The sequence below is a fragment of the Anastrepha obliqua genome, chromosome 5 (assembly GCF_027943255.1).
Source record: "Anastrepha obliqua isolate idAnaObli1 chromosome 5, idAnaObli1_1.0, whole genome shotgun sequence".
Classification (NCBI taxonomy): domain Eukaryota; kingdom Metazoa; phylum Arthropoda; class Insecta; order Diptera; family Tephritidae; genus Anastrepha; species Anastrepha obliqua.
In genome coordinates this window covers 27,319,366-27,344,004 of record NC_072896.1, presented here as the reverse complement: position 1 = coordinate 27,344,004, position 24,639 = coordinate 27,319,366, and the positions used below count along the sequence as shown (strand labels likewise).

General features: G+C 36.4%; 1 protein-coding gene across 1 annotated transcript; it reads right to left on the bottom strand.

Annotated features, from left to right (window-relative positions):
- Positions 1-684: 684 nt before the first annotated feature.
- Positions 685-23,014, bottom strand: LOC129248423 (protein teashirt). The gene is made up of 2 exons (XM_054887965.1): positions 22,937-23,014; positions 685-3,682 (listed from the first exon to the last, which is right to left on the bottom strand). The coding sequence occupies exons 1-2, from the start codon at positions 22,987-22,989 to the stop codon at positions 745-747; spliced, it is 2,991 nt and encodes a 996-aa protein (XP_054743940.1). The 5' UTR covers positions 22,990-23,014; the 3' UTR covers positions 685-744.
- Between the last annotated feature and the right edge of the window lie 1,625 nt (positions 23,015-24,639).

The window sequence follows — 24,639 nt, the reverse complement described above, 5'->3', positions numbered from 1 at the left end:
TTGTGTCGGCGGGGCTGCATACTTTTTGCATTTGCCTCGGTCAAGTTGAGTTCATCATCGTCATCGTCGTCGTCGTAATTATATTGTTTTTCATAAAAAAATGTTTGCATCTCCCATCTGCTGTTCTCGTTCTGCCCGTACAAGCTCTCTGCTGGGAAAACCCCTCGTTCCGTGGCGCTTTGATGAAGGCGCACGGTGAGTATTCCCATGCTTAGCTACAAAGCCGATCGCAGCATACATTTTCGTTCGCCCACGCAAGAGCCCATTCTGCTTGGTTGGACTCATTTTCGTACCGTTCCTACTCTCCTTCGCTTTCTCTCTCTCTCTCTCTCTCTTTGACATTATTCAAAGCGGCTTTTAAACTTTGAAGCATCGAACTGACTTTCTCGGAGTCTTAGTTATCTCACCATATTCTCACTCTTCATTTTCAGCATGAAGCAGTGCTGTCGAAAGTCACACACTCAAAATTTTGTTTCATTATTATTTTTATTTAAGTTTTTCGATTTTTTTTTTTTTTTTTTTTAATTTTTACTTTTTTTTTAATCCGGCGTCCGCATCTCACAAAGCCCTGTGCGGCGGAGTGCGGCTTATAAAATGCATTCGGACACGACGCGTCCACAGCATGCGCGCGTCGAGCGCGCCACTCGTACACAAAAAAGCCCAACACCCAGGGCGTCAGGTGGCAAACAAAAAATTTTTGAAATCTGTTTCTTTCTCGCGAGACGAAAAACAAAAGGCTGCGATTTAAGCGGTTTTCTCTTTTTTTATGCAAAATTGACGTAAAGCAGCAAGCGAATTGGATGTGGTGAGATTTTCGGGTGAATCGATTTTATTGCTTAACGACGACGGCATTGCTGATGCTTGTGTGCGACTATTGGGCGTGGTGGTGTTGCTGGAGCTGCCAAGCGAATCAAACATGGAGGAGAGTGCATTTAGCGAATCGCTCGGATATTTCTTCTCACCATCGTATGACTTGATACTGGATGCTGGCGATCGGGGTGTAGCCGAACGATGACTGTCGGTGGGACTGCGTGGTGTTAACACCTTGTTCAATACAGGGCTAACGGGACCAGCTGACTTGGGTGGTGAAATGCTGCGCTCCTTGTTGTTATTATTATTGTTGTTGTTATTGGTTATTGAAAAATCAGCACCATTAGCGACATGCTGTGCTTTCTCATTGCCATCGGCACCGTTTTGTGGGCTCTCATCGCCACGCTCTTCATCTTCAATCTCAGACTTGATCTCCATTTTGATTTGTGGCGCTTGTTCCATCAAAACATTTGCATGCGCTGCTTTTTGTTTGAGCGCCTCTAACTCCCTTTTCATTTCAGTTTGTTTCTGTTCCATGCTCACCATCTCAATTGGCTGCATCTTCTCCGGTGTGGATACATCCATTTTTCTAGCCTCGACATGTGTTTCGGCACTACACTCGCTGCCGCTGCGTTCACTGCTCGTGTAACGGTAATGCTGATAGTATGGATCTGAGGTGTCTATCAATGGTTTGTTGTAGTCTACAGTTTCGTCGATACCCAGACGCTTCAATATGCTCGAAGCTACGGGCGAGGTATTCTTGGTCGACGAATTCGATGGACTGGTGGCCGGTAAGCTGGCATGGCGTGGTGGCGTATCAAAACTAGTAGTGAACATCTGCTCGATGGCGCTGAGCACAGATGATGAGCCCGCCGTGGACTTTGTGGTGCCATTTTTCGGCTCCAAATCTGGTGACTTAGTTTTGTTCATTAAACCACCTAAGCTCAGAGCAGACTTGGCCGCTTCGTCGTCCGCCTTGACACCCGTTATGTATTGGCGCATGCGTTCGGCGAATAATGCCGCATCCGATTTGTCATTGCCCGGCCCGATACCGGTGCCCTCGAGTGGCATACGCTTGGTATTTTCATAGCTACGCTGCATCTTGGCCTCCATGCTCTCCGCTTCGTTTTGCGCACCCTTCATCTCGAGCAGCTTCCTCACTGGCAACGACTTCTCGCGCTTCTTAGGTGCTGGGCGTTTGCGACTGCCAGCGCCACCTGACATGGATTGCATCAACGGCTCGGCGTAGTGGTTATTCTTAGCCATATGATTACTGAGATCGCCCAGCGAATTGAATGCCTTATCACACACTTTGCACGTTAGCACGGCGCTCAGTGTGCGGCTCTCTTCGGAGCTCAAGCTGTTCTGACCATCCTTCGCATCACCGCCGCCGGAGGATTTCATTGAGATCGTTTGTTCTTGTGACAAAATGTTTGTGTAATGTTGAGTCTCCTGCATGTGTTTGGTCATCTCGCCGAGCGAACGGAAGCTTTCACCGCAACGCATACATTTCAATATCTGCATGGCCTGCTCCACGCCCTTGCCCAGCCATACGTTTTGTCCACGCACCAGCTTGCGCGGCAATGGTGTTGGTGGATCGCCACGATATTGGAAGGCGTTCTTAGCCGCCGCTGATGGTTGGGAAGACGAGTTGGATTGCGAGCCGCCACCACCACTTCCCGGTGGCTTGCGCAAGTTGTGCGAGTGTTGGGATCCGCTCGACTGCGGTGGCGGTGGTTGATGGTGCCGATCAGTGTTGGGCAGATTACCGAATGGCGGCACATTCACGCCACAGTGCTTGCTATCCTTCATGTGCGTGGTAAGCGCTTCTAGTGTGGAGAAACTCTGCTTGCACCACACGCAACGGAATACCGAGCTGGCCACACCTTTATTTTGCCAGTGCGACTGCCAGATATTGTGTCGCGCCTTAGACATGCCCTCCGTGGAGGCGGTTAGTGTTGTATTGGTCGAATTTGGTGTGCTTGCAGAAGGGGCAGAAGTAGGCGGTTGCCCTGCAACAGACTGCGCTGTGGGTGTATTGCTCGCTGATGAGCGTGAAGACTTCTCCTTGCGCGGCCCCTTTACAATATCGGACATCTTTTCCAACGGATCGATTACCAAATCATTCTTGCCATTCCAATCGGGAAACTGACCGGTACGGAAAATATTTGCTGCTGCAACTGCTGCCAAATATGGATTGACTGCGGGCAACAGTGGTGCGGCTGCTACCGTCGGTGGTGGCACCAGTGGTGGGCTATCGGTTTTGAATATTTTCTTCACATGAATTTGTCCGATGGTGGAGTCGGGTTCATGATCGCCATCTGCTGAACGCTTACGCGTGCCAACCGATAAATCAAGTGGATTATTAGCATCGTTAGCTTCTTCGTCGTCTTCCTCTTCTTCGGATGGTGCGCGGTCCGCAGAAGCGGTACGTCCAAACAGATTTGTGCGAAAATCTAGCGCCTCTGAATTGTTGCTCGAAGCGGTGGGTGATGCTTGTGGTGGTAGTTTGAATGGAGCTGGCGCATCTGTGGGCAAAGGTAGCTGAAAACGCGGGCCGGCAGCTGCTGCAGCGGCTGCACCCAATGGAAAGCCATATTGCTGAGCGGCGGCGGCGACCATTTGCAGATATGCCTCCATCGAAGGTGGCTGTGCAGGTAAATTTTGAGGTACAGCTGGGAATGTAGCGGCCATTGATGGTGGCAAGGGAAGCATGCCGGCGTTCGCAGCAGCAGCTGCGGCAGCGTTAGCGGCGGCGTTGGTCATTTCCCGGCTTTCGCGACCATTCTCCGAAGAGTTGGAATCGTGCGAAGGACAACGCTCGCTTGAGTTGGCCGACTCTGTAGAACGTGGACGTGCTGTCGGCAAAGCGCTGCAATGAGAGAGAAAAGAAATTTGGTGTTAACTAAATGGTGATAAAGAAGGGGGAGAAATTAGGTTTGTTTTTAATTGTAACGATTTTCGCAAATAGGGTTGCCACAAATTAATATAAAGAATGCAAAAATTCTCGAAGTTAGTTTAGCAGGTTTTTTTTATAATTCTAGCGATTTTCTCAAATAGGGTTACCTACCACAAATTAATTGAAAAAAAATACTTAAGTTTTCGAAATTAGATTTTTTCATACACTTAAATTTTAAGTAATTAATTTCTTGACGTTGTTAAATATTTTAGCTCAAAAATAATTTTTGTCAGTGTTGCCAAGATTTTTAAAATATGTGTAAGAGACGTTTAGAAGATTTGTTTAGATTGAAAAATATACCAGCATTACCATCATACCAGCATAACTACTACCAATTTGACCTATTTGGTAAGCTAATTAAAAAATTTGTTTGATCGGATTGAGGACGATTGGAGCACTCATTCACACTAACCGAGATAAAGAAGCGATTTCGAATTAACACATGGGCTGAAAAGTCCCTAGACTAACAAAGAAAACTCGTTTTTTTTGATCAAAATTTGCTTTATTCATCAACGTAATTACGAATGGGTTGGTGCGTGACTACCATTCGGAATTCAGAGAGAACGTAAGTTCGAATCTCGGTGAAACACCAAATGAAAAAAAACTGTTTTTCTAACAGCGGTCGCCCCTCGGCAGGCAATGGCAAACCTCCGAGTGTAGTCCTGCTATGAAAAAGCTCCTCTTATTAGTATCACTTTGTGTAGAACGATTTACCTTTGGTCTCAAAATAGACCTCAGTTTCAGCGATAACCTCTTCATTCGAGCAAAATTTCTTATCGGTGAGCATTTTTTTTTATCTGCGAACAGCCAAATCGCTGGTAGCCAAATCTGGCGAATAGTGTAAATGTGGGAGCAATTCGAGGTTCAATTCATGTTTTCTCATTGTTTTGATTGACTTGTGCGTTGTCTTGTTTTTGGTCAAAAGTGGGCAAATGCGGCACCCTGAAAAAGAGCTGAATGCAATAAAACTAGTGCGATCTATGTGTTAGGCCCGGGACTTTTCAGCCTATGTGTCCTATCAAAATGGTCGAATCCACTATGAAAAAAAAAAACATAGCGAAATTCGAAATTTTTTTGGTCGAAATAATATGGCGATTTTTTAAATTTTTTTTTTCACGCAATTTTCATTTGATAATTTAACTTGTTTTAAGAAACATTTCACAACACTATATAATCGCTATTTCCTCTGCCGTTGTGCGTTTTAAACCTCTACGACGAGAAGAACGCAGTCGATGAAAGCTGAATGCTGCATCGTTGATATGATTTTGATTCGCTGTTGGTGAGCTATGGCAAATCGCTTCGTTACTTCAGTCACAGTTTATATGCCGAGATCACAATGATGAGTCCGAATGAGTCGACAATTCAAATTAAATTTAACAAACTACTTCTGTCGGGGATAGAAAAAGTACTGGCAGACCAAAAACTGGACGTTGTCAGGCTAGGTTAGGTTGAATCGGTTGTTCACTATGGAACTCACGCAGGCTCATAGGCCGTTGTGATGGTGCGTGGGGAACTTGTCGTAATCTCTCCTAAAAATAATCAAAATCTCCTTCGCTTTTTCTGTGAGCCCATATCAGAAATAGAGTTTTTGTGAATTAGTCAGACACAATTCAAGCATTGAAAGTGTAAAAGCTGGCGGAAATTGACGACTTATAGCACCAATTATGCCTAAAAGTATTCGAAAATTTTTCCAAAAGAATCTTCATGTGAGCATGCGGGAGATATTTGAAAAATATAAAAGAAGAATTTCTAAACAAAATTTGAGAGCGCCATCGAAATAATAAATCCGATATGGTAATTGAAGAATGAACAAAACAAACAATAAAATAAAATAAATATTTTATTTTAATTCACATATTCGAGTGGCTATTGTACAAGGTGACACAAAATTAATCACCCTATCGGAACAAACACACAAGCAATGGAGCGCGTAAAGGCCAAAATAAAGATTTCCATCACTCAAATCATTTCTTCTTATTTATTTAAAAAAGTTATACAAAAACAAAATCGGATGATTAATTTTGCGCCACCTTCTATTATATAATTTCGTATTTAATTAATTTCAAATAACTTGACACTTTATCGAAAGATTTTTTTTAGTTATTCAAATATAAAATTGGATGATTAATTTTGCGCCACCTTGTGTTATAATTTTGTACTTAATTAATTTCAAATAACTTGTCATTTTATCTAAAGAATTTTTATTTATCTTTGGTAAAGAAAATTGTTCAATCTTTCCATCGACAGTATCACAAAGGAAACCGTCGTTAAAATTTTAACTCGTAAATTTAGATCGCGTGCTTCCCCTACTCAAAAAAAGAAAGAGTTTATTCATGCATATGTACCTATATACACACATACATGCATCCATACATGCATGCTTCTATTTATATATTTTCCAGTTCTCTCATTTTAAATCCATACTCATATTTCGCTTTCATAATTTATGCAAAGTATTTAAATAGCGTGAAAATACCAGCTGCGACGCGTACAACTTACACGATGCTCCTCGGCGCTATGACTACGCAGCTCGAATTCATCGATTTGATCGAGTTCGATTGACATAGAAAGAAAATTTATGCCATTGGAATGAGTTAAGCTGGATAATTATTTGAGCGAGTGAAAGACTGAAAGGCTGAAAGACATTTGAGACACACGCACAAACTGCATGAATGGCTTACTGGCTGGTTGGCTGTTGTTGAGCAAAGGGGCGGCAATGGCATGAGAGGGGTTGCAAACCACAGCCGACAGCAGTAAATAACGAAGCCATTCTTCAACGCCAAACGAATCAAGGCAATCAGCTGAATGTTGGAGCAAATATTAAATGGCCACAGTTAGTTAGTGAGCTGGTTTGTGTGCGTGCGCTAAATGGACGTGTGTGTGTGTGCGCATGTATTTTTATATGTAAGTAAGTATTTATATATGTATGCAGGCATTTGTATATGTATGCAGTAGGGTGGTCCAAAAATGCATGGGAAAAAATTTATATTAAAATTTTTATGCTGCCGCCCCCCATAATGGTAAAGAATGAAAAATAAAAAGACCCGTATTTTTTTTTTTTTTAATCAGACCATATTTAATGGTGCCGCCGGGGCTTTGAAATATCCCATATATTTTGCATGGGAAAAAAATACTTTTTCGTAGATTTCATGTAAAAACCTGGAAAATGAATATATTTTAACCGGATACCTCAGTTTCTCTTCATAATTGGTCAGGGAATAACAACCAATTATGAAATAATTAATTTTTTTGTATTAACTATTTTTTATAGAACCCCAAAAAGCCCCCATAAAACGAAAATCTAAGAAAAAATCGAAAAACAATATTTTATATTACTTTTATGAAAATAGTTAATACAAAAAAAATTAATTATTTCATAATTGGTTGTTATTCCCTGACCAATTATGAAGAGAAACTGAGTTATCCGGTTAAAATATATTCATTTTCCAGGTTTTTACATGAAATCTACGAAAAAGTATTTTTTTCCCATGCAAAATACATGGGATATTTCAAAGCCCCGGCGGCACCATTAAATATGGTCTGATTAAAAAAAAAAACACGGGTCTTTTTATTTTTCATTCTTTACTATTTTGGGGGGCGGCAGCATACAAATTTTTTTTGGACCACCCTAGTATGCAGGCATTTATATATGCCTGTATGTATGTGTATACACGTGTTTGCCAGAACTCCGCTGCTTTTGCTCGTCAAACAAAGAGAACAATCGGCAAACAAACTAAAGGCAATCGCAGCTTTTAGAGCATTTTATTGTACTTGCATTGAAATTGTACGCTATATACCTGCATACACACATACATACATGTGTATATGTGCCCATACTATATTATATACTTTTTGTGTATTTGATTTTAGGCTTTGAAAATTCATTATGCAGCCAAGTGGCCGGCTGGTCCGCCGGTTAGTGGTCTGACTTTGCGCTTTTTTGTTATCATCTTCACGGGTTTGTGGTGGTGCGTAATCGCTGGTTCACCGGCGACCCGCCACCTCAGCCGGAGTCCATGTATCGCTGCGTACCATTTGATTTGTGACTCTTTGATTTGTTTGCTCGTGAAAGCGCGAAATGCTGACTGACGGTTAATAAATTTCAATAAAATGCTGTTGAAATCAACTAAATGATTTCGTCGAGCTTATCGCCCAAATAAACGATTACACCAGATTTAAATAAACACTTCAGTAATAAACTCAAATCGATTATTTGATACGAAATATTATTAGTTTAGGCAGTAAAACATCTTTTTTTTGATGGAATTATTTTTTTTTTTTAATTCATTGGTAAATAAATACTCGTATTTATACGCGAACCTGTTTTTCAATTTATTTTAGTATTGATAACACAAATTGTTATTTAGTTAAAAAAAAAATTTTTTTTTTTTGAGAATTTGTATTTCATAAAATAATAACATTACAACCCAATTTTACTCATTTTAGAAAAAGTTATTAGTTTGTTAAAGAAATTGGTCGAAAAATTTGGAAATAAAAAAAAATTTGGAAAAAATTATTTTTATTAAATTATTTTAAAAAATTTGGAAATAAAAAACATTAAAAAAAAAACTATTCACAAATTTTCTTTCCAAATTTTTTAAATTTATTCAAACCCGATTTTGTTTAGTTTTAATTACCATATTTTATGAATAATTAATGTAATTTGGTTAAAAAAAATTAGTTAAACAAATTTGATAAAAGATTTAATTATAATTGCGTAACTATAGTGGTTTGTAAAACATAGACACTAATATACAAGGAGGCGCAAAATTAATCGATGTTTTTGAATAACTTAGTCGGTCCGTATGACCAACTCACCTAGACTTTACAGTTCTGTTGTGATACCACTGTGCGACATGGGAACCTTGTTTATTTATCTTCATCAAACAATTTTGTGGTTCTTTTGAAGCGCAGGATTGGTCTAATCCCCGCGCCAGACAGTTCAGTAAGAGAATTGAAAAAGTGTTTACCTAGACAACCTGCTCAGATTTTAGCTAAGGCTGAACAATTGCAAAGGAAGTGCTCATCTGTTTCTTCCGCTTCCTCATATCTACAGCTTCTACAATATTTATGGGAGAATACTCCTAATCTCGAGGAATGTCTGCCAAATAGCCAATGCCCGGTGACACAAGCCACGATATTCGAGATATCATCTTTTGAGAGAATAAGCTATTCCTTTGTTCTTTTCTTGTTTATTTGCGGCCATAGTAGCCTAGCTATGACGCACGTATCTTCATCTTCCCATTATCTATTGGCCTCTTGGATAATTTTGTTTTTCCTTATTAGTTTACTCGTGGGAAAAGGTATTCCAATGGTACTTTTGTCACTGAGCAGTTGTAGAACAGTACCTTTCCTAGCTAGCTCATCGACTTTACAGTTTCTCTTAATATTCCTGTGCCCCGCAACCCAAATAAGGCTGATCTTGAAGACAATGCTAATATCATTTAGAGCTGCCCCGCATTTCTGTGTAACCTTCGATCTTAGTAAAGCCGCATTCATTGATTTGATGACCGCCTGGCTTTCCGAAAATATATTTATAGTCGTTTTTGTTACGGCATGCGTACTTAGATATGTAGCCACTTGTTTTATAGCTAGAACCTCTGCCTGATAGACGCTGCAGTAGCCTGGTAGTCGAAAGGATAGTTCCAGTCCTAATTCCCTCGAAAATACTCCATAGCCAACCTTATCGTCTAGCATGAAACCTACTGTATAAAAATTTAGTTCCCCCCCCCTTCTCCATGGCCTTGGTGTCTGCCACTTCCTTCTTGACGGTATACTTTTCTTGAAGAGCTTGTCGAAAGTAGGTCTAGGAATAGAATAGTCTATTTCTTGTTTGTGGAATAGTCTATTTCTTGTTTTGAGTAACTTTTTACTACATAAGTGAAAAAGTGATGGAAATATATTATTTATTTTGACCGTTACAATTTTGCTTGTTGTCTGCTTCTTTACAGTAGCTGTTTAATTCTTCTTATTGATTGGCGCCGTAGCTGTCGCGTTTTTGGCCGTCAAGTTCACAAATGGCAAATAGAATTAACTTACGACTATTTGCATAAATTAAAAATCTTCAGATAGAGTGACAATTAAGCGCCACCTTGTTATAAGAAGTGCCTCTACTATTCTAACTAGGTTTGATGTAGGCGGATTGATTGGAATGTTTTTCATTTCAATTTAGAACAAAGTGTTAGCTACTCTAAGCGTCACATTCTACTTAAATCTGAGCTTAAGATAGAAGCACCTGAACTAAACTCAAACATCGGGAAATGCTATCCCATTTTAATTAAAGAAAGAGCTTGTTTGAGCGCTTTAAAACAAAAAAGCTTCTTCGATCTAAAAAGTGGGAAAATGTAATGACATTTGAAGATCTTAGAAGGCTTCCGACCTAATCCTATTTTTTATAGGCGTAAATCACCACTGTTGGTCGTTATCCTCTAAACCAAAGCTCCTTCTTCATTTTCTTCCACCTGTCTGGTTCCTTCCATTCTCTTTTTTGCCTCCTCTCCCCGTTTATGGTAACACAACGGATAAATTTTCAATTGTTTGTCTAAGTGGGTCCCTCGCAAGAACACCCATTTAAGCTAAAACCCATTCTCTTCAGGAACTTTCAAGTTCTTATTATTGAATGTACGGTCTAGAGAAATTATTTCCTACAAGCCTGTCTTCCAGATATGGTTTATTGATGGGTCGAAATTAGAAGATGGTAGAACAGGGGTGGGAATCAATGGACCTAAATTCAAATGGGTTTTTACACTCAACACTCAACTTTCAGTTAATGCTAAACTTACAAGGACAGCTGTCAAAATTTCATGATATTCTAGTAATTAGTTCGTGAGTTGTTGTGCTAAGAGTGACGCTACTTTTGTTATTTTCAAAACAATGGATCAAAAAGAATTTCGTGTTTTAATTTAACACTGCTTCTTGATGGGAAAAATACCGAAGCATTGGCTTGAAAAAAGTTATAGGGACTCTGCTCCATTACAAACAACAATAAAACGATGGTTTGCTGACTTCAAATGTGGTCGTAGAAACATCGATGATGCACAACTCAACGGACGTCCAAATGAGGCGGTAACACCAGAAAACATCAAAAAAATTCAGAAAACCATGCTGAATGATCGAAAAGTGAAGGAGGGTGTTAGCTGACATTGTAAAGATATCAAAAGGACTTATTGAATTTATATAGTATGAGGATTTGACTAGAGAAAGCTCTATTCAAAGTGGGTACCGCGTTTGCTCAATGTTGACCAAAAAACAAAAATGTGTTGATGATTCTGAGCAGTGTTTGGCCACGTTTAAACGCTGCTTCGTTTCGTGACAATGCATGAAACATGGATCCATCACTTCACTCCGGAATCAAAACGATCGTCATCGGAGTGAACCTCGGTCACTGGTAAACCTCGTCCAAAGCGCTCGAAAGCACAACAATCGGCTGGGAAGGTTATGGCCTCAGTATTTTGGCATGGGCGTAGTGTAATATTCATGGACTATCTTGAGAAGAGAAATACCATCAATAGTGAATATTATATAGCATTATTGGAGCGTTTGAAGGCCAAAATTGCATAGAAACGTGCGCATATGGCAAAGAACGAAATTTTGTTTCATTAAGACAACGCAGCGTGCCACAAGTCAATCAAAACAAGGACAAAACTACATGAATTGAACTTCGAATTGCTACCACATCCACAATATTCGCCAGATTTGGCTCCCAGCGACTACTGGCTGGTTCACAGACCTAAACAAAAATGCTCACCGGTAAAAAATTTCGTTTGGATGAAGAGGTTATCGCTGTAACTGAGGCCTATTTTGAGGCAAAAAATAAGGGGACTTTTCAGGCCTTTCAATAATTTTAACGCGTTGCTCTATCGTGTAAGTGTTCATTATTAAACGGGTATATCTGTCTACTTGACAAATGCCAAATATGTAATAAAAAAGTGCACCGTCTAGGAGTTATTCACTACTGACGCCTTAGCGTCATTTTCGAAAGGCCCGTTTTTGGCCCATTCCCATGAATTTTTGAGTTACATTACGATTATTTTTTAAATATGAGCATTTTTAATATATAAATGTAAATAAAAAATATGAAATATGTATGTTGATATGTATTTTTATAGAAATCGTTACCAAGTGTTTTAAAGGGTGGTTAAGTTTCAAGGGCCGGTGTTGATTTTGAACAAAATGCAATTTCTTAAAAAATTATTGTCAGTTCTCCTTATTATGATAATACTCGTATGGCTCAATTACGCATGAAATAAAATATCGGCCAAATGGCCACCGCGAGCTCGGCGGCACAACTCCATCCGATGGTCCAAATTTTCGATGACGCTGAGGCATAATTGAGGTTCTATGCCGTTAATGTGCCGAATTATCTCATCCTTTAGCTCTTCAATTGTTGCTGGCTTATCGACGTACACCTTTTATTTCAAATAACCCCAAAGAAAGGTGTCCAACGGTGCCAAATCACATGATCGTGGCGGCCAATTGACATCGCCGCGACGTGAGATTATTCGGGCATCAAATTTTTCACGCAAAAGAGCCATTGTTTCGTTACCTGTGTGACAAGTGGCACCGTCCGGTTGAAACCACATATCGTCCACATCCATATTTTCCAATTCGGGTCATAAAAAGTTCGTTATCATCGCACGATAGCGAACACTATTCACAGTAACTGCCTGACCGACCTCATTTTGGAAAAAATACGGCCCAATGATGCCGCCGGCCCATAAACCGCACCAAACAGTCACTCTTTGTGGGTGCATTGGTTCTTCGGCAATCAACAATCTTGGATTATCATTCGCCCAAATGCGCCAATTCTGCTTATTGACGAATCCACTGAGGAGAAAATGTGCCTCATCACTGAAGATGATTTTCTTCACGAAGTGCGCGATATGCATTTTGATTTGAACGCCCGTTTTCATAATAAGCCTGAATAACTTTAACGCGTTGCTCGATTGTGTATCTTTCCATAGTTCAAATTAAGTTAGTCTGATATTGAAAAATGTCAAATGAAATGCAGAAAAAAACTTGGCGTTTAGGTGTGATTCACATTAAGCATCGTCCCTTGAAATTTAACCACCCTTTATTATCAAAGTTGTAAATGTGTTCGCCCACACTACTGCAGATACAATCGCTTGGCGAATACTCTACAGTATACAGCAAATATGTATAAGAGGCATTTAGTGAGTCAATAAATTAAAAATTGAAAACTGGCAAATACTTTTTTGTATTTTTATTTATTTTGTTTTTCTTGTAAGAAATATTGAACACAGCGTTCATGCGAAACAATTAACTTAGACGTACTTATCTACATCGACATAATACTTTTGTAATTAATTGACTAGAATATTGCAAATATGTGTAACAATTATTTGAACTTGAAGCTAAATAATAAATCTACGCCGCTCAACTTGACTCGCCATCAACAGCATTCACACACACACACATACATACGCACACTTTTTAATAAGGCGAGTGTAATATTGAACAATAAGACGAATGTTTAATGCCAAGGAAATATACGTAAAAACAAGCCAGCAACTTTAATGCTTTACATAAGTTTTACTAAACATTTAATACATATTTTTAATGTACTCGTACACCATAGCCAATAATAATTTTTTCCAATTTATTTGATTTAGTTGCTTACGAGTAACGAATGCATTGAAACATGATTTGCGAGGAGATCACAAAGCGCTGATAAATAATTGATTAGAACAAGAAATGACAGGGAGAGTCGCATAGCAAACATTAAGCGACTGGTCATTGGGTGTTGAGCAGACATAAAAATAGATGTGTCCGGTGGATGTAATGAATTAGTTGGAGACAATTTAATGTGACGCTGGCACTCATACAACTCAATGTCGGCCGAATGCCGTGCTGAATATTTGTATGTAACTAAGCCAGCAGTGAGTAGTGAATGAAGTCGGATGTGAAATGGGAAGAGACATATAGGGAAAAAAAAGAATGAGATTAATAAAAAAGCCTAAAGTTTTTTCCCTACTATTTTAGAAGGTTGTTGTTTAGTTATGTAGCTTTTGCTCATTACTAGGTGGTGCACCCGTTTTTTCGCGCATACTAAATTGTTGAACATTTTCAGTGTAACCATTAATTTTGTATTGAAAGGAAATGAGTGGAAAAAATTTCAGTTTTTCTCAACATGAAAATGAAGTAGTAAAATTTATGAGCTTAGCTTCCTCAGGGTTGGGCATAGTGCATTTAAATAATTAATGCAATAAGCGGATAGTTAAAACATTGAAAAACTGAAGATTTAGTGATAAGGAAACCCTCATTTTAACTACCACTAAAAAATTAGTGGTGATGCAAAATGCGCAACCCTGAGCTTCCTCTATGAATTGTCACCTTTGATTGGGAATCTGGGTAATTCAAAGGTGCCCTTTGGTTTTGTTTTTGTTTGTTTTTGTTGAAAAAAGAGTACAACAGCACACTTGATGCATTGTATCGACATTATAATATACATACATACATATGCAGCGGATAATGACAAAAAAGAAGACTTTTTTAAGAAAATTCTAAACAGAATTGATTTAATTTCTTTACAAAAAGTTTACAATAAAATTATTTGCTAGCTGTAGCACAATAAGATAGCACTAAGGTATTTATAATTGAAAAAGTGCTTGGCGGCGCCTTGTGGAGATACCTTCGGATGAACACTCGACAGCATTTTTGTCTATTTTACAAACTCAAGCACAGATTTGTTTTTGTGGTAAAACAGAAGCGGCAAAGTAACGAAAGATCGGAATGGAGAAAGAAATACCTGGAAATTGTTATGAAGTTTTAGATCTGCAATAAGGAGAATTAGTTTTGGATTTATAAACGGTTGTTAAATTTCAAGGGCCGATGTTGAATGTCAACCACACCTAAACATCAACGACACCGTTGGACTTCTTTTTTTGGGGTTAATTGAAAGAAAAGGTGTACGTCGGTAAGTCAGCAACAATTCAAGAGCCAAAGGATGAGATAATTCGGCACATTAACGGCAGAGAACCTCAATTATGCCGCAGCTTCATCGAAAATTTGGACCATCGTATGGAGGTGTGCCGCCGAGATCGCGGGGACTATTTGGCCGATATTTTATGCCACACGTAATTGAGCCATACCAATATTATCATAGTAAAGAGAAACGATAATAATTTCCTAAAAAACTTGTATTTTATTTAAAATCAACACCGGCCCTTGAAACTTAACCACCCTTTATTTATCTCTTTAACAAATGCAAATACGATTGTTTCCCAAAATATTCCAATTTCATATTTCCCAAATGACAGAAAAAATCATCTAAAATCAATCGGACAAGAGAAATCACTTTTATTACTATATAATCTTTTGCCTGATCGGAGAATTTCTTTTTCAAAATTAACAACATGGCGGCCTCAGGAAATATTTTTCAGGTCTTCGAGAAAAAAATTGTTTAAAAAAAATCGAAATTTTTGATCCTTCGATCAGGTACGAGTTTTTATAATATGTTTTTTAAAAGCAGTATAAATTGTAAATATTAAAATCTACTAAGCGGTTTTTAAGTTAGTTTTGAGAAAAACGCATTTAAAGTTTTGCTATCGAATCGGAGCGCTCGAGCTCCTTTTGTTAATTGTTGAAAAACTCGAACACAATATTTTTAAGTTAGTATACTTTAAGAAAATGTTAAAAAAACTTTAAAATTCTGATTTCCCTAATCCCTTAAGGGGGGGCCTGCTTTAGAGGCTTCCAAAAATCGATTTTTTTTTACATAAAAATCTTCCCAAACTATCCAAGAATGTGTCCTCAAAATTTCAGAAGCAAATTCAAAGTATTTTAGAAGTTATAGAAGAAATTGTGAGCAAGCGTCGAGCAGGTATACGAGCGGCCGGATCGCCCGAAATGCGATTTCTCGCTTTTTTATTTTTACGATTTTTCCTAATTGGCGGGAAAGGTAGGGAACGAAACGAGATAATATTGATTCGGAATTAAATTCTCTTCTAGTTAAAACTAAAAAACCTTAAGAAAGTTATGAATAACCCACTTTTTAAACAATCTAAATGAATTAGTTTTTCCACAAAAATGATTTTTTTTAATTAGCGATAAATTGTTGAATTTCTCACTTTTTGTTTAATTTTCTTGGTTCAACTAGAAGCTATACTATGCTAAAATAAACATTTTTTTGGGTTTTTGGTTTCAGATGAAAATTGCGACCTGCACCTTTCCAGCCGTACAACACATGCACACTCGAGTCGCCTCGGCAAAATGCTTGCACCAGGCATAATATGGCATATATTTTAATGAAAAAATTTGAGAAGACTGCTGAAGTATATAACAATAAAACCTGAAAGTTTCGTTTCAATCGAATATTTCTTTCCTTCCCAAAAAAATCCCCGAAGAAATTAATTTTTTGAAGCCTCCAAAGCAGGCTGCCCCCTTAACCCAAAAAAAGAAAAAGAACTTTTTTTTAATTTTTTTTTTCTTTACATCCTACAATATTATTATAAAAAAACATATAGAGGGAGAAAAATTGACAAAATCGGCAAAAAATTTTCTCAAAAACTTACAACAAAAAAATTGTCTTCACAATTTTTAGTTCTCCAATTGTCTTTGGCCACCGTAGTCTTTGGTGCGTGACTACCATTCGAAAGTGCACAGGTTCGAAATACTTCGGGCATTAAACACTAATTAATAGAAAACATTTTGTTTTGATGGTGATCGCTCCTCGACAGGCTATGGCAAATCTCCGAGTGCATTTCTGTCATGAAGAAGCTGCTAAAAAGAACCATCTGCCGTTCGGAGCCGGCAAAAAATTGTAAATTTTTCACTCGATTCTTGGACAAACATCAAGCCGCACATCACAAATATGAGACGAAGCTCGTGCAAACAACGAAAAACGGGTGTAAGCGCCAGTCAAGAAGAAGAAGAAGATATCTAGGTGTCACTTTTGAGAGACTCTTTATTAGCCGTATTTAATTACATTTCAAACGCTAGATGAACCACCCTATAAAAGGAACCGCTTCAATTTTTCTCTTTCATTACTTACCGACAGCAGTTTTGCGTGGTCCACAAGCGAATTTGCAAAGCTCTTGGGTTCCGCGGTGTGCATTTTGATCATCGATAATCTATCACTTATATGAGCATAGGTATGTATGTATAGGGTGTTTTTTTTAACTACATGAGAACTATCGATATCTATAACTATGACAGCTGAGAATGGCAAACAGCGTTCCAAATTGTGGAAGTTTGCTTTGAAAAAAATAAAGTTCATAGAGCGAAGTTTTGAAGAAGACACCGAAATGTCGATTCGTCCTTGTTCTCAACTTGTGGGCCTTTGTCCTTCGACTACGTGGAAAATTTTTTAAAAGGATTTTGGCTTACATGCCTATAAAATACAGCTCGTGCAAGCATTGAAGCCAATTGATCATCGTTTGCGTCGTACTTTTGCCGATTGAGCTCATTTATTCACCAATGCAATTAGCACTTACGTCCTTTATTCGGTGTTGGACGACCTACTCCGTTTATTCCTGGTGTGCACCTTGATGTTTTCCAAAAATGGAGGAACCTACAGTTTAATGCTGCCTCATTCGGAGGGTTGTCATTGCCTTGCCGAGGGGCGACCACTATTAGAAAAAACTTTTTCTATCATTTGGTATTTCGTGCTAGGAGTTTCAAAATTGGACCCTTCCGAATAGTCATCACCAATTCGGCTACGGCGGTCGCCTATTAATTCTTGAGATACATACATAGGTGACTAAAAGTAAATGACACTGTCGCTGGTATAGAAGAAGTGCGCGTGCACAGAATGCCAGCGACCGTCAGCTGCTTAACGTCAAACCTTCTCTTTCCAAAACAGTGCCACTCGCTTCTGTGCACAAATTCTATTCTAAGCTATTCACTGAGCTTCTGTAGATCAAGCAATTACTCAATATTACTACATTCACGCTCTTCCTAAACTCCATGAGGGTATAAGGAAAAATGGAGGGGAATAACTGAGTTGCCCACCAAAAAAATATGCCAGCTCACTTCGCATGGTCTATTAAGGGGGGACTCTACTGTAAAACTTAAAAAAAATCGATTTTTTACTTTTTGTTGAAACATACTCAGAAACAACTCCAGAATGTTCCATGAAAATCTTAAAAAGAAATCTTGAATAGTTTTCAAGTTATAAAAGTTTTAGCAAAGCAGCTATAAACTGAGCGCTCGAGCGCTTTACGGTCATATGCGCTTGATCAATTGTTTAAGCGTGTTTTTCTCGAAACCACGTTTTCAAAATTGCCCACATCACAGCTCCGTGAAAAATTAACATATCAAGCTCAAACTTTGATAGTATATTTTTAACAATATTTACTAGTTTTTAAAGCTATGGTGTGAAAAAATTTATTATTTATAACCCCTTTTTTAATAACAAAATGACAACAAAAAAATGTCGATTTTTTAAAAAACTTCAAAAATTTTACAAAAAATTTTTTTTTTTGCAAGTAATAGGCTTAACAACTAAAAATAATGATATATAATAAAAAAAAATTGGTTTTTTTCATTTCAGATTTTTTTTAAATGCGCGACAGTGTGGGCAGATTTCAAAAGGCGTTTCGGGGAAGCGGCTGTACAGCTGCCATTTTGAAATGAAAATAAATTTAAAAAATTTTTTTGTACACTCAAGACCTGTGTTTATGTAACCCTAAACTTTTTTTTACTAATTAAATTAATACAAGTATGAAAACAAAATCCATGAAAATTTGATTTTTACAGTAGAGTCCCCCCTTAAGAAGTTTCTAGTCATTTATGTGACAACTTTTGCCTTATTCATCAGCTTTTGAGGTTTGGGGCTTTTATATTTTCCTGAAGTTAAATCTGCGTTAGAAGTAATCAAATTTAAGTCTATAAAGCAGGCAGAGGAAAAACGGAGACTCCCAACACTGATCCGAACTATGAAAAATTTGCACGAAGGAAGACATAGGAGAGATGTACATATATTGAAAGTGAAAGAAGAAAAAATTTATTAAAACAAAATAAAATATCTTACAACGACAGTCTCGTTGTTTAATAGCCACGTCTCTTATATTTATTCCTCCTGGTTTCCACATAATATTTGTTAATTTAAAGAAAAGTAAACCTGCAAAGACTGAAAAACATCCGGAATCAATCCAATGCGAAAGATCAATTATGCAAGAACACAAAAATTTTACTCTATGACAAATGAATAATTTTGACTATAAAAAAAATTTTTTTTCACATTTTCTTAATAATTTAAAGCAATGGGAAATTTGTAATGTACTCACAAGATTTTTATTAAAATTTTGACAAGGTTATAGTGAATCTTGGTGAAGTCCTAGATTCATGTCTGCTTTGACAACTTCTAAATGCTCTGCCGTGAAGTAAAAGCATCCACAGACTGCGAAGTTAGTAGCAGTGGCATTAATGGTACATTTTCTTGGAAAACCATTGCCATATGTGGTATGACTGGAATACCATTCCAAATATGATGAACCCAAACCATGAATCGAATGATTGACACATGAATTTGTGATGCATCCAATGTTCTACTCTTTCCTGATGTGGTCTACATTTATTTGCACAGTCAACTCATAACTCTTCAGTGTTATTTCAGTATCCGTTTAGATATTTTTTATAATAGATATTATCAACTATACAATGAAGGAATATCTAAGGCACATGTATGTATGTATGAATGCTTGTACGTCGGCTAAGAAGAAACAGTTCTGCTCCTGTTCTGTTGGTACTGATGATACTGGTTTTTCATTCAAGTGTAATATTGGCATCTGAAGTGGCGCAATGCCATTCGCAGGATGACTGAGCCATAAACCTTATCAGCAAAACTAGTAACTAACCGGCATGTCACTTAGTGGGCTAGTTTTGATGGAAAGAGTTGTGAATTGATAGATTGCAGTACATTGGAGGAGCAGCCAAAGTGAGAACAAAGTAGTATTTAAATGCTAATAGCGAAAAGGTGGTATAAATAGTTGGAATGTTTTATTAAATATTTCCTGTATTTTTTCACTTGAAGCAGTTGCATGCCGAATGGAAGACATAGTGTTTTAATGTGTGTATGTATATATTATATTATATTAGAAGTATGTACATACATACATACGGCAGCATCCACAAAGAATCAATGCCAACGCTGCTGGTCAATAAATTTTTGAATTGAACTACGTTTTTGCCTAACAAAATATGTTTTAATTAGTGATGGGAAATTGCGAGTTTTTTGAAGAATCGAATAAATTAAAAATTGCTAAAATCAAATTTTGATAACACTTATAATAAATGTATAATTATTTATAATAAATTACAAAAATATTTCTAAATATTTATAATAAATTACAAAAACAAAAATATTTCAAGCAAAAGTTATCGAAATCCCTTTCTCTCAATGAATACCTCAAATGAATAGTTCAGAGAGTTTTGCTTTGCAGTTAATTAATTTTAATAGTTTTAATTATTTTCTATAAACCTTTGCTTTACTATGACAATTAACAAATCAAAGGGGCAGCCACAAAGTGCTGTTGCTATGGAGGTAAAGAGCAGTTATTTCTCGCTTTGACAATTGTATCGCTCTTCCTCTCACACTAGCAACTATAATGTGGCGCAAAATTAATCACACCATCGGCAGATTTGTAATTTTTGCAAATGGCGTCGTACGTCAATCACATTTGACAGTTGGAAGCTAGAAAGCTGCAGTTTACAAACAGACAACCAATAAAGGGCGCAAAAGTAAAAATAAAATTGTCCAGCACTAAAAATCTTTGTTTTTATTTAGTCAAAAAGTTGTTTAAAAAGAAAATAGGATGATTAATTTTGTGCCACCTTGTATAATAATCTACATATGAATATGTTTTAGCTGCATAAAGATGTCTCTTTTTTTATTTTTTATTTAGTAAAAAAGTTATTCAAAAAGAAAATGTGATGATAATTTTGCGCCACCTTGTATAATAATATATATATGAATATATTTTTACTGCATAAAGATTTTCATCACGCAAAATATTTTTTTATTTATTTTTTATTTAGTAAAAAAGTTATTCAAAGACCAGTTGGATGATTAATTTTGTGCCACCTTGTATAATAACCTACATATGAATATATTTTAACTGCATAAAGATTTCCATAACGAAAATTTTTTTTTTAATTTCGTAAAAAAGTTATTCAAAAGCAAAGTTGGATCAGTAATTTTGCGCCACCTTGTATAATAATATATATATGAATATATTTTTGCTGCATAAAGATTTACATCACGCAAAATCTTTTTTATTTTATTTTTTATTTAGTAAAAAAGTTACTCAAAGACCAATTGGATGAATAATTTTGCGCCACCATGTATAATAGTCTACATATGAATATATTTTAACTGCATAAAGATTTCCATAACGCAAAAATTTTTTTTTTAATTTCGTAAAAAAGTTAATCAAAAGCAAAGTTGGATCAGTAATTTTGCGCCACCTTGTATAATAATATATATATGAATATATTTTTGTAAAATGTCTGCATACTGGCTTATTGAGGCTGTGTAAAAACCTAGTCGCGTTGGCAAGGCAAGCTTGAGCAGATTTGTGGTAGTGGTTACACCCTAGTCACCTTACTATTGCGATATTCGCTCATTTTTTTATCAAAAAGCTCATAATGTCTTGAGTATCTTTATTCTATTTAAATTTTCTACTAATTTTTTTAACTTTCTTTTCTACTAATTTTCTTTTTCTATTAATGCCACATTTTTCATCATTTAAACTAAAAAGGCCGTTCACAGTTGCAAATTTTACCTAGCGTCAACTAATTATTATTATTCTTATTATTATTTGCTAGAGAGCTGGCCATGGGCTGCTGTATCAGCGTCAACTAATTATTATTATTCTTATTATTATTTGCTAGAGAGCTGGCCATGGGCTGCTGTATCAGACTGTAATGGAGTTGTGAAGTGGGCTCTACACACCTCTAATTAGAAAAACGCATCATCATATTGGCATTACAGTGCGGGGTGGACCATTGCCTCCTCTACAATACGCCTCCATTCTTCTCGACAGCTCGACAGGATATAATAGGAAAAGGATGTATTAAAAAACTGCAAGGCCGTAAAGAGCATCGACAAGGCGAGCAGATGCCGCCTTCAAATAAGCATCAGGCCCAAAAATCTCCCGCAGCGTCTATTCGATAGTGGGCAGCTGCAAACAACGGCTGACTTGTGGGAAGTAACTATCTTGGAAATGCTGCTCCCTTCAGCTAAATCTAAGTTGGCAGCCCCATCGAGTGGATTGACACACACTGGGTTAGTAGCCTATAGCTCTTGAAAGAAAGGGTGGTAAAGTTTCAAGGGCCGGTGTTGATTTTGAATAAAATAAATTTTTTTTTTTTTAAATTATTTTCATTTCTCTTTATTATGATAATATTTGCATAGCTCAATTACATATGGAACAAAATATCGGCCAAATGGCCGCCGCGATCTCGGCGGCACATCTCCATCCGATGGTCCAAATTTTCGATGTCACTGAGGCATAATTGAGGTGCTATGCCGTTTATGTGCCGAATTATTTCATCCTTTAGCTCTTGAATTGTTGCTGGCTTATCGACGTACACCTTTTCTTTCAAATAACCCCAAAGAAAGAAGTGCAACGGTGTCGTTGACGTTTAGGTGGGGTTCACATTCAACATCGGCCCTTGAAATTTAACCATCCTTTATAATTGCTACTGGAGACTCAACTAATAGTTTAGCAAAACTACCGAAATGTGAGGAAAGACCTTCATTGTTTTGAAGGAAAATTTGTAAATAAAGACTTTTTGCTTCAAGCCGAAGGCGCTGGCAGTCAGTGCTCCTTATTTCGTGTAAAAATAATTTATTTATTTTTTCCTCGTTATAAATAAATAAAAATTATTTCAATTTTTTTTAAATTTTTTTTTATAAAGGTGCGTTTACGGACCAGTTCAAAATATATTTCTATACTAAATTTATTTAAAAAAAAACATTACTATACAAAATATTTGCTAAGGCGGTGGAGCTTCTGCTTTGTTCAATTCTGCATGCAGCTCTCCTTTTTTTCAAACTCCCTTAGTAACATTTGCCACTGGGCAGGAATACTTTAATTCTGCCTATTTCTTATTTATAAATATACCTATATATATATTCCTTTTTTATTATTAATTTATTTAATTAATTTTCTTATTTTTATTACAAATTGTCTCTAAACTTACCCAGCATTTAGCGCCTGCCGGTATATCTCAAGCATGAGCGCTTCGTGCAACATTTTTATATTTTGCTGAATTTTGGCGGTATATTGAAGACAAATTTTATGCCGGAAAACACTTGCTTTTTCGCTTTTTGGCAAAATTTGCTTTTCAACTTAAGGTTTATTTTTTCTTCGTTTGTTTTTTTTTTTTTTTAATTTTCAATACTTGAAATTTAACAATTTGGCTCTTGGCGGAGAATTTCGTGGAGGGGTTGTTGATTCGAAAATTGTTTTTTTTTTGCTTGTTTTTTGTTTTTGTTGTTATCTGTATATGTGCTGGCCTTTAGTTACTCAACTGATTTTAATTGATTTCTAATTTTTTTAATCACTAAACAGTACGCAAATAATTTTTGTTTTTCGTCTATGATTTCGTTTTTTTTTTTTTTGAAATTTTGTTGTAAGTGTATTTTGGAGTGTTATTAAATTTGTAGTTGTATTTATTTGTGTGAGCTATTTTTTTTTGTTTAGCCGCTTATTTCACTTTAAACGTATACGCTTTTGATTTTCAAGTTATTTTCTTTGTAATAAATTTTATTTGCTTAATTTTTTTTAGTTAATTTTTTGTTTGTGTATTTGTTTTTTTTTTTTGTGTTTTTAAAGTTAAGAAATATAATATGCTTAAAATTGTAATTTTTACGCAATTTTTTTTGTTTAAATTTTTTCTTTAATGTATTTAAAATAGTTTTTTTCTACAAAACGTTATTTGTTGTTGTAGTAAATGTAGATTTTAATTAGCTTAGGTAGTTTTAGGTAAATTTTTTAATATTTTTATTTAATTAAATTAATTAATTGCATTGATTCGTATACATTGGGTTGGTTGTTTGTGTTTTAAGGTTTGTTTTTGTATACTACATTTGGGTTTTGTTTTTGCCTTCAAACGTCGCTGAGTTTTGCGTTTAATGAGCAAATTTTAATTATATGATTTTTTGTGTTTTTTTCTCCAATATTTTTTTCATAAATATTTTTGCACTATTTTTAATTAATTTGAAATTTTCTTTGACTCGAAAATAAATTTTACTTAATTAGCTGTTAATATTTTTTATTTTTGTTTTTTTATTATTGTTGTTGCATTTACGTATACTTTGTTGAACAGGTTTTGCAGTTTTGTTGTAGTTTTTATTTTTATTTTCTTATTTTTGCTTTTTAATTTTATTTCTATTACTAGCTTTTGGAGGCGTTTCTCTGCTGCTGCCTTCCGCTTTTTACGTCCTCCACGCGCGGCGCTTCAGTACAGTTTTCCTAATTTTATTTATTTATTTTTTTTATTATTATTATTTTTTAGTTAAATTTGCATTTATCAGTCTTTAGTGTTCACTTCAACTCGCTGCAAAATTCACATTTGTAAAGTTACTTGTTGTTGTTGTTGTTGCTGCTGGCGCATGAAGCTTGACATCCGAATGGCCTGCCTTCTTTCCAATACTTGAAGAAAAAATATCGTAGAAAATTAAATTAAAATTTATGCACTTAACTTTACGCGCCGCTTGACTAGATATGAATTTGCACTATTGCTACTGTTTTGTAGTTGTTTTTGTTTTTTTGTTTTACTTTCAAATTGCTGCTGCTGTTTTAAATGCCGAACGTCGAAGAAATGCGCCGCCTTGCTGATTGGTTTGAATTTTTGTTTTTTTATTCAATAAAATTAATTTTTGTAAATTAAATTAAATTTCT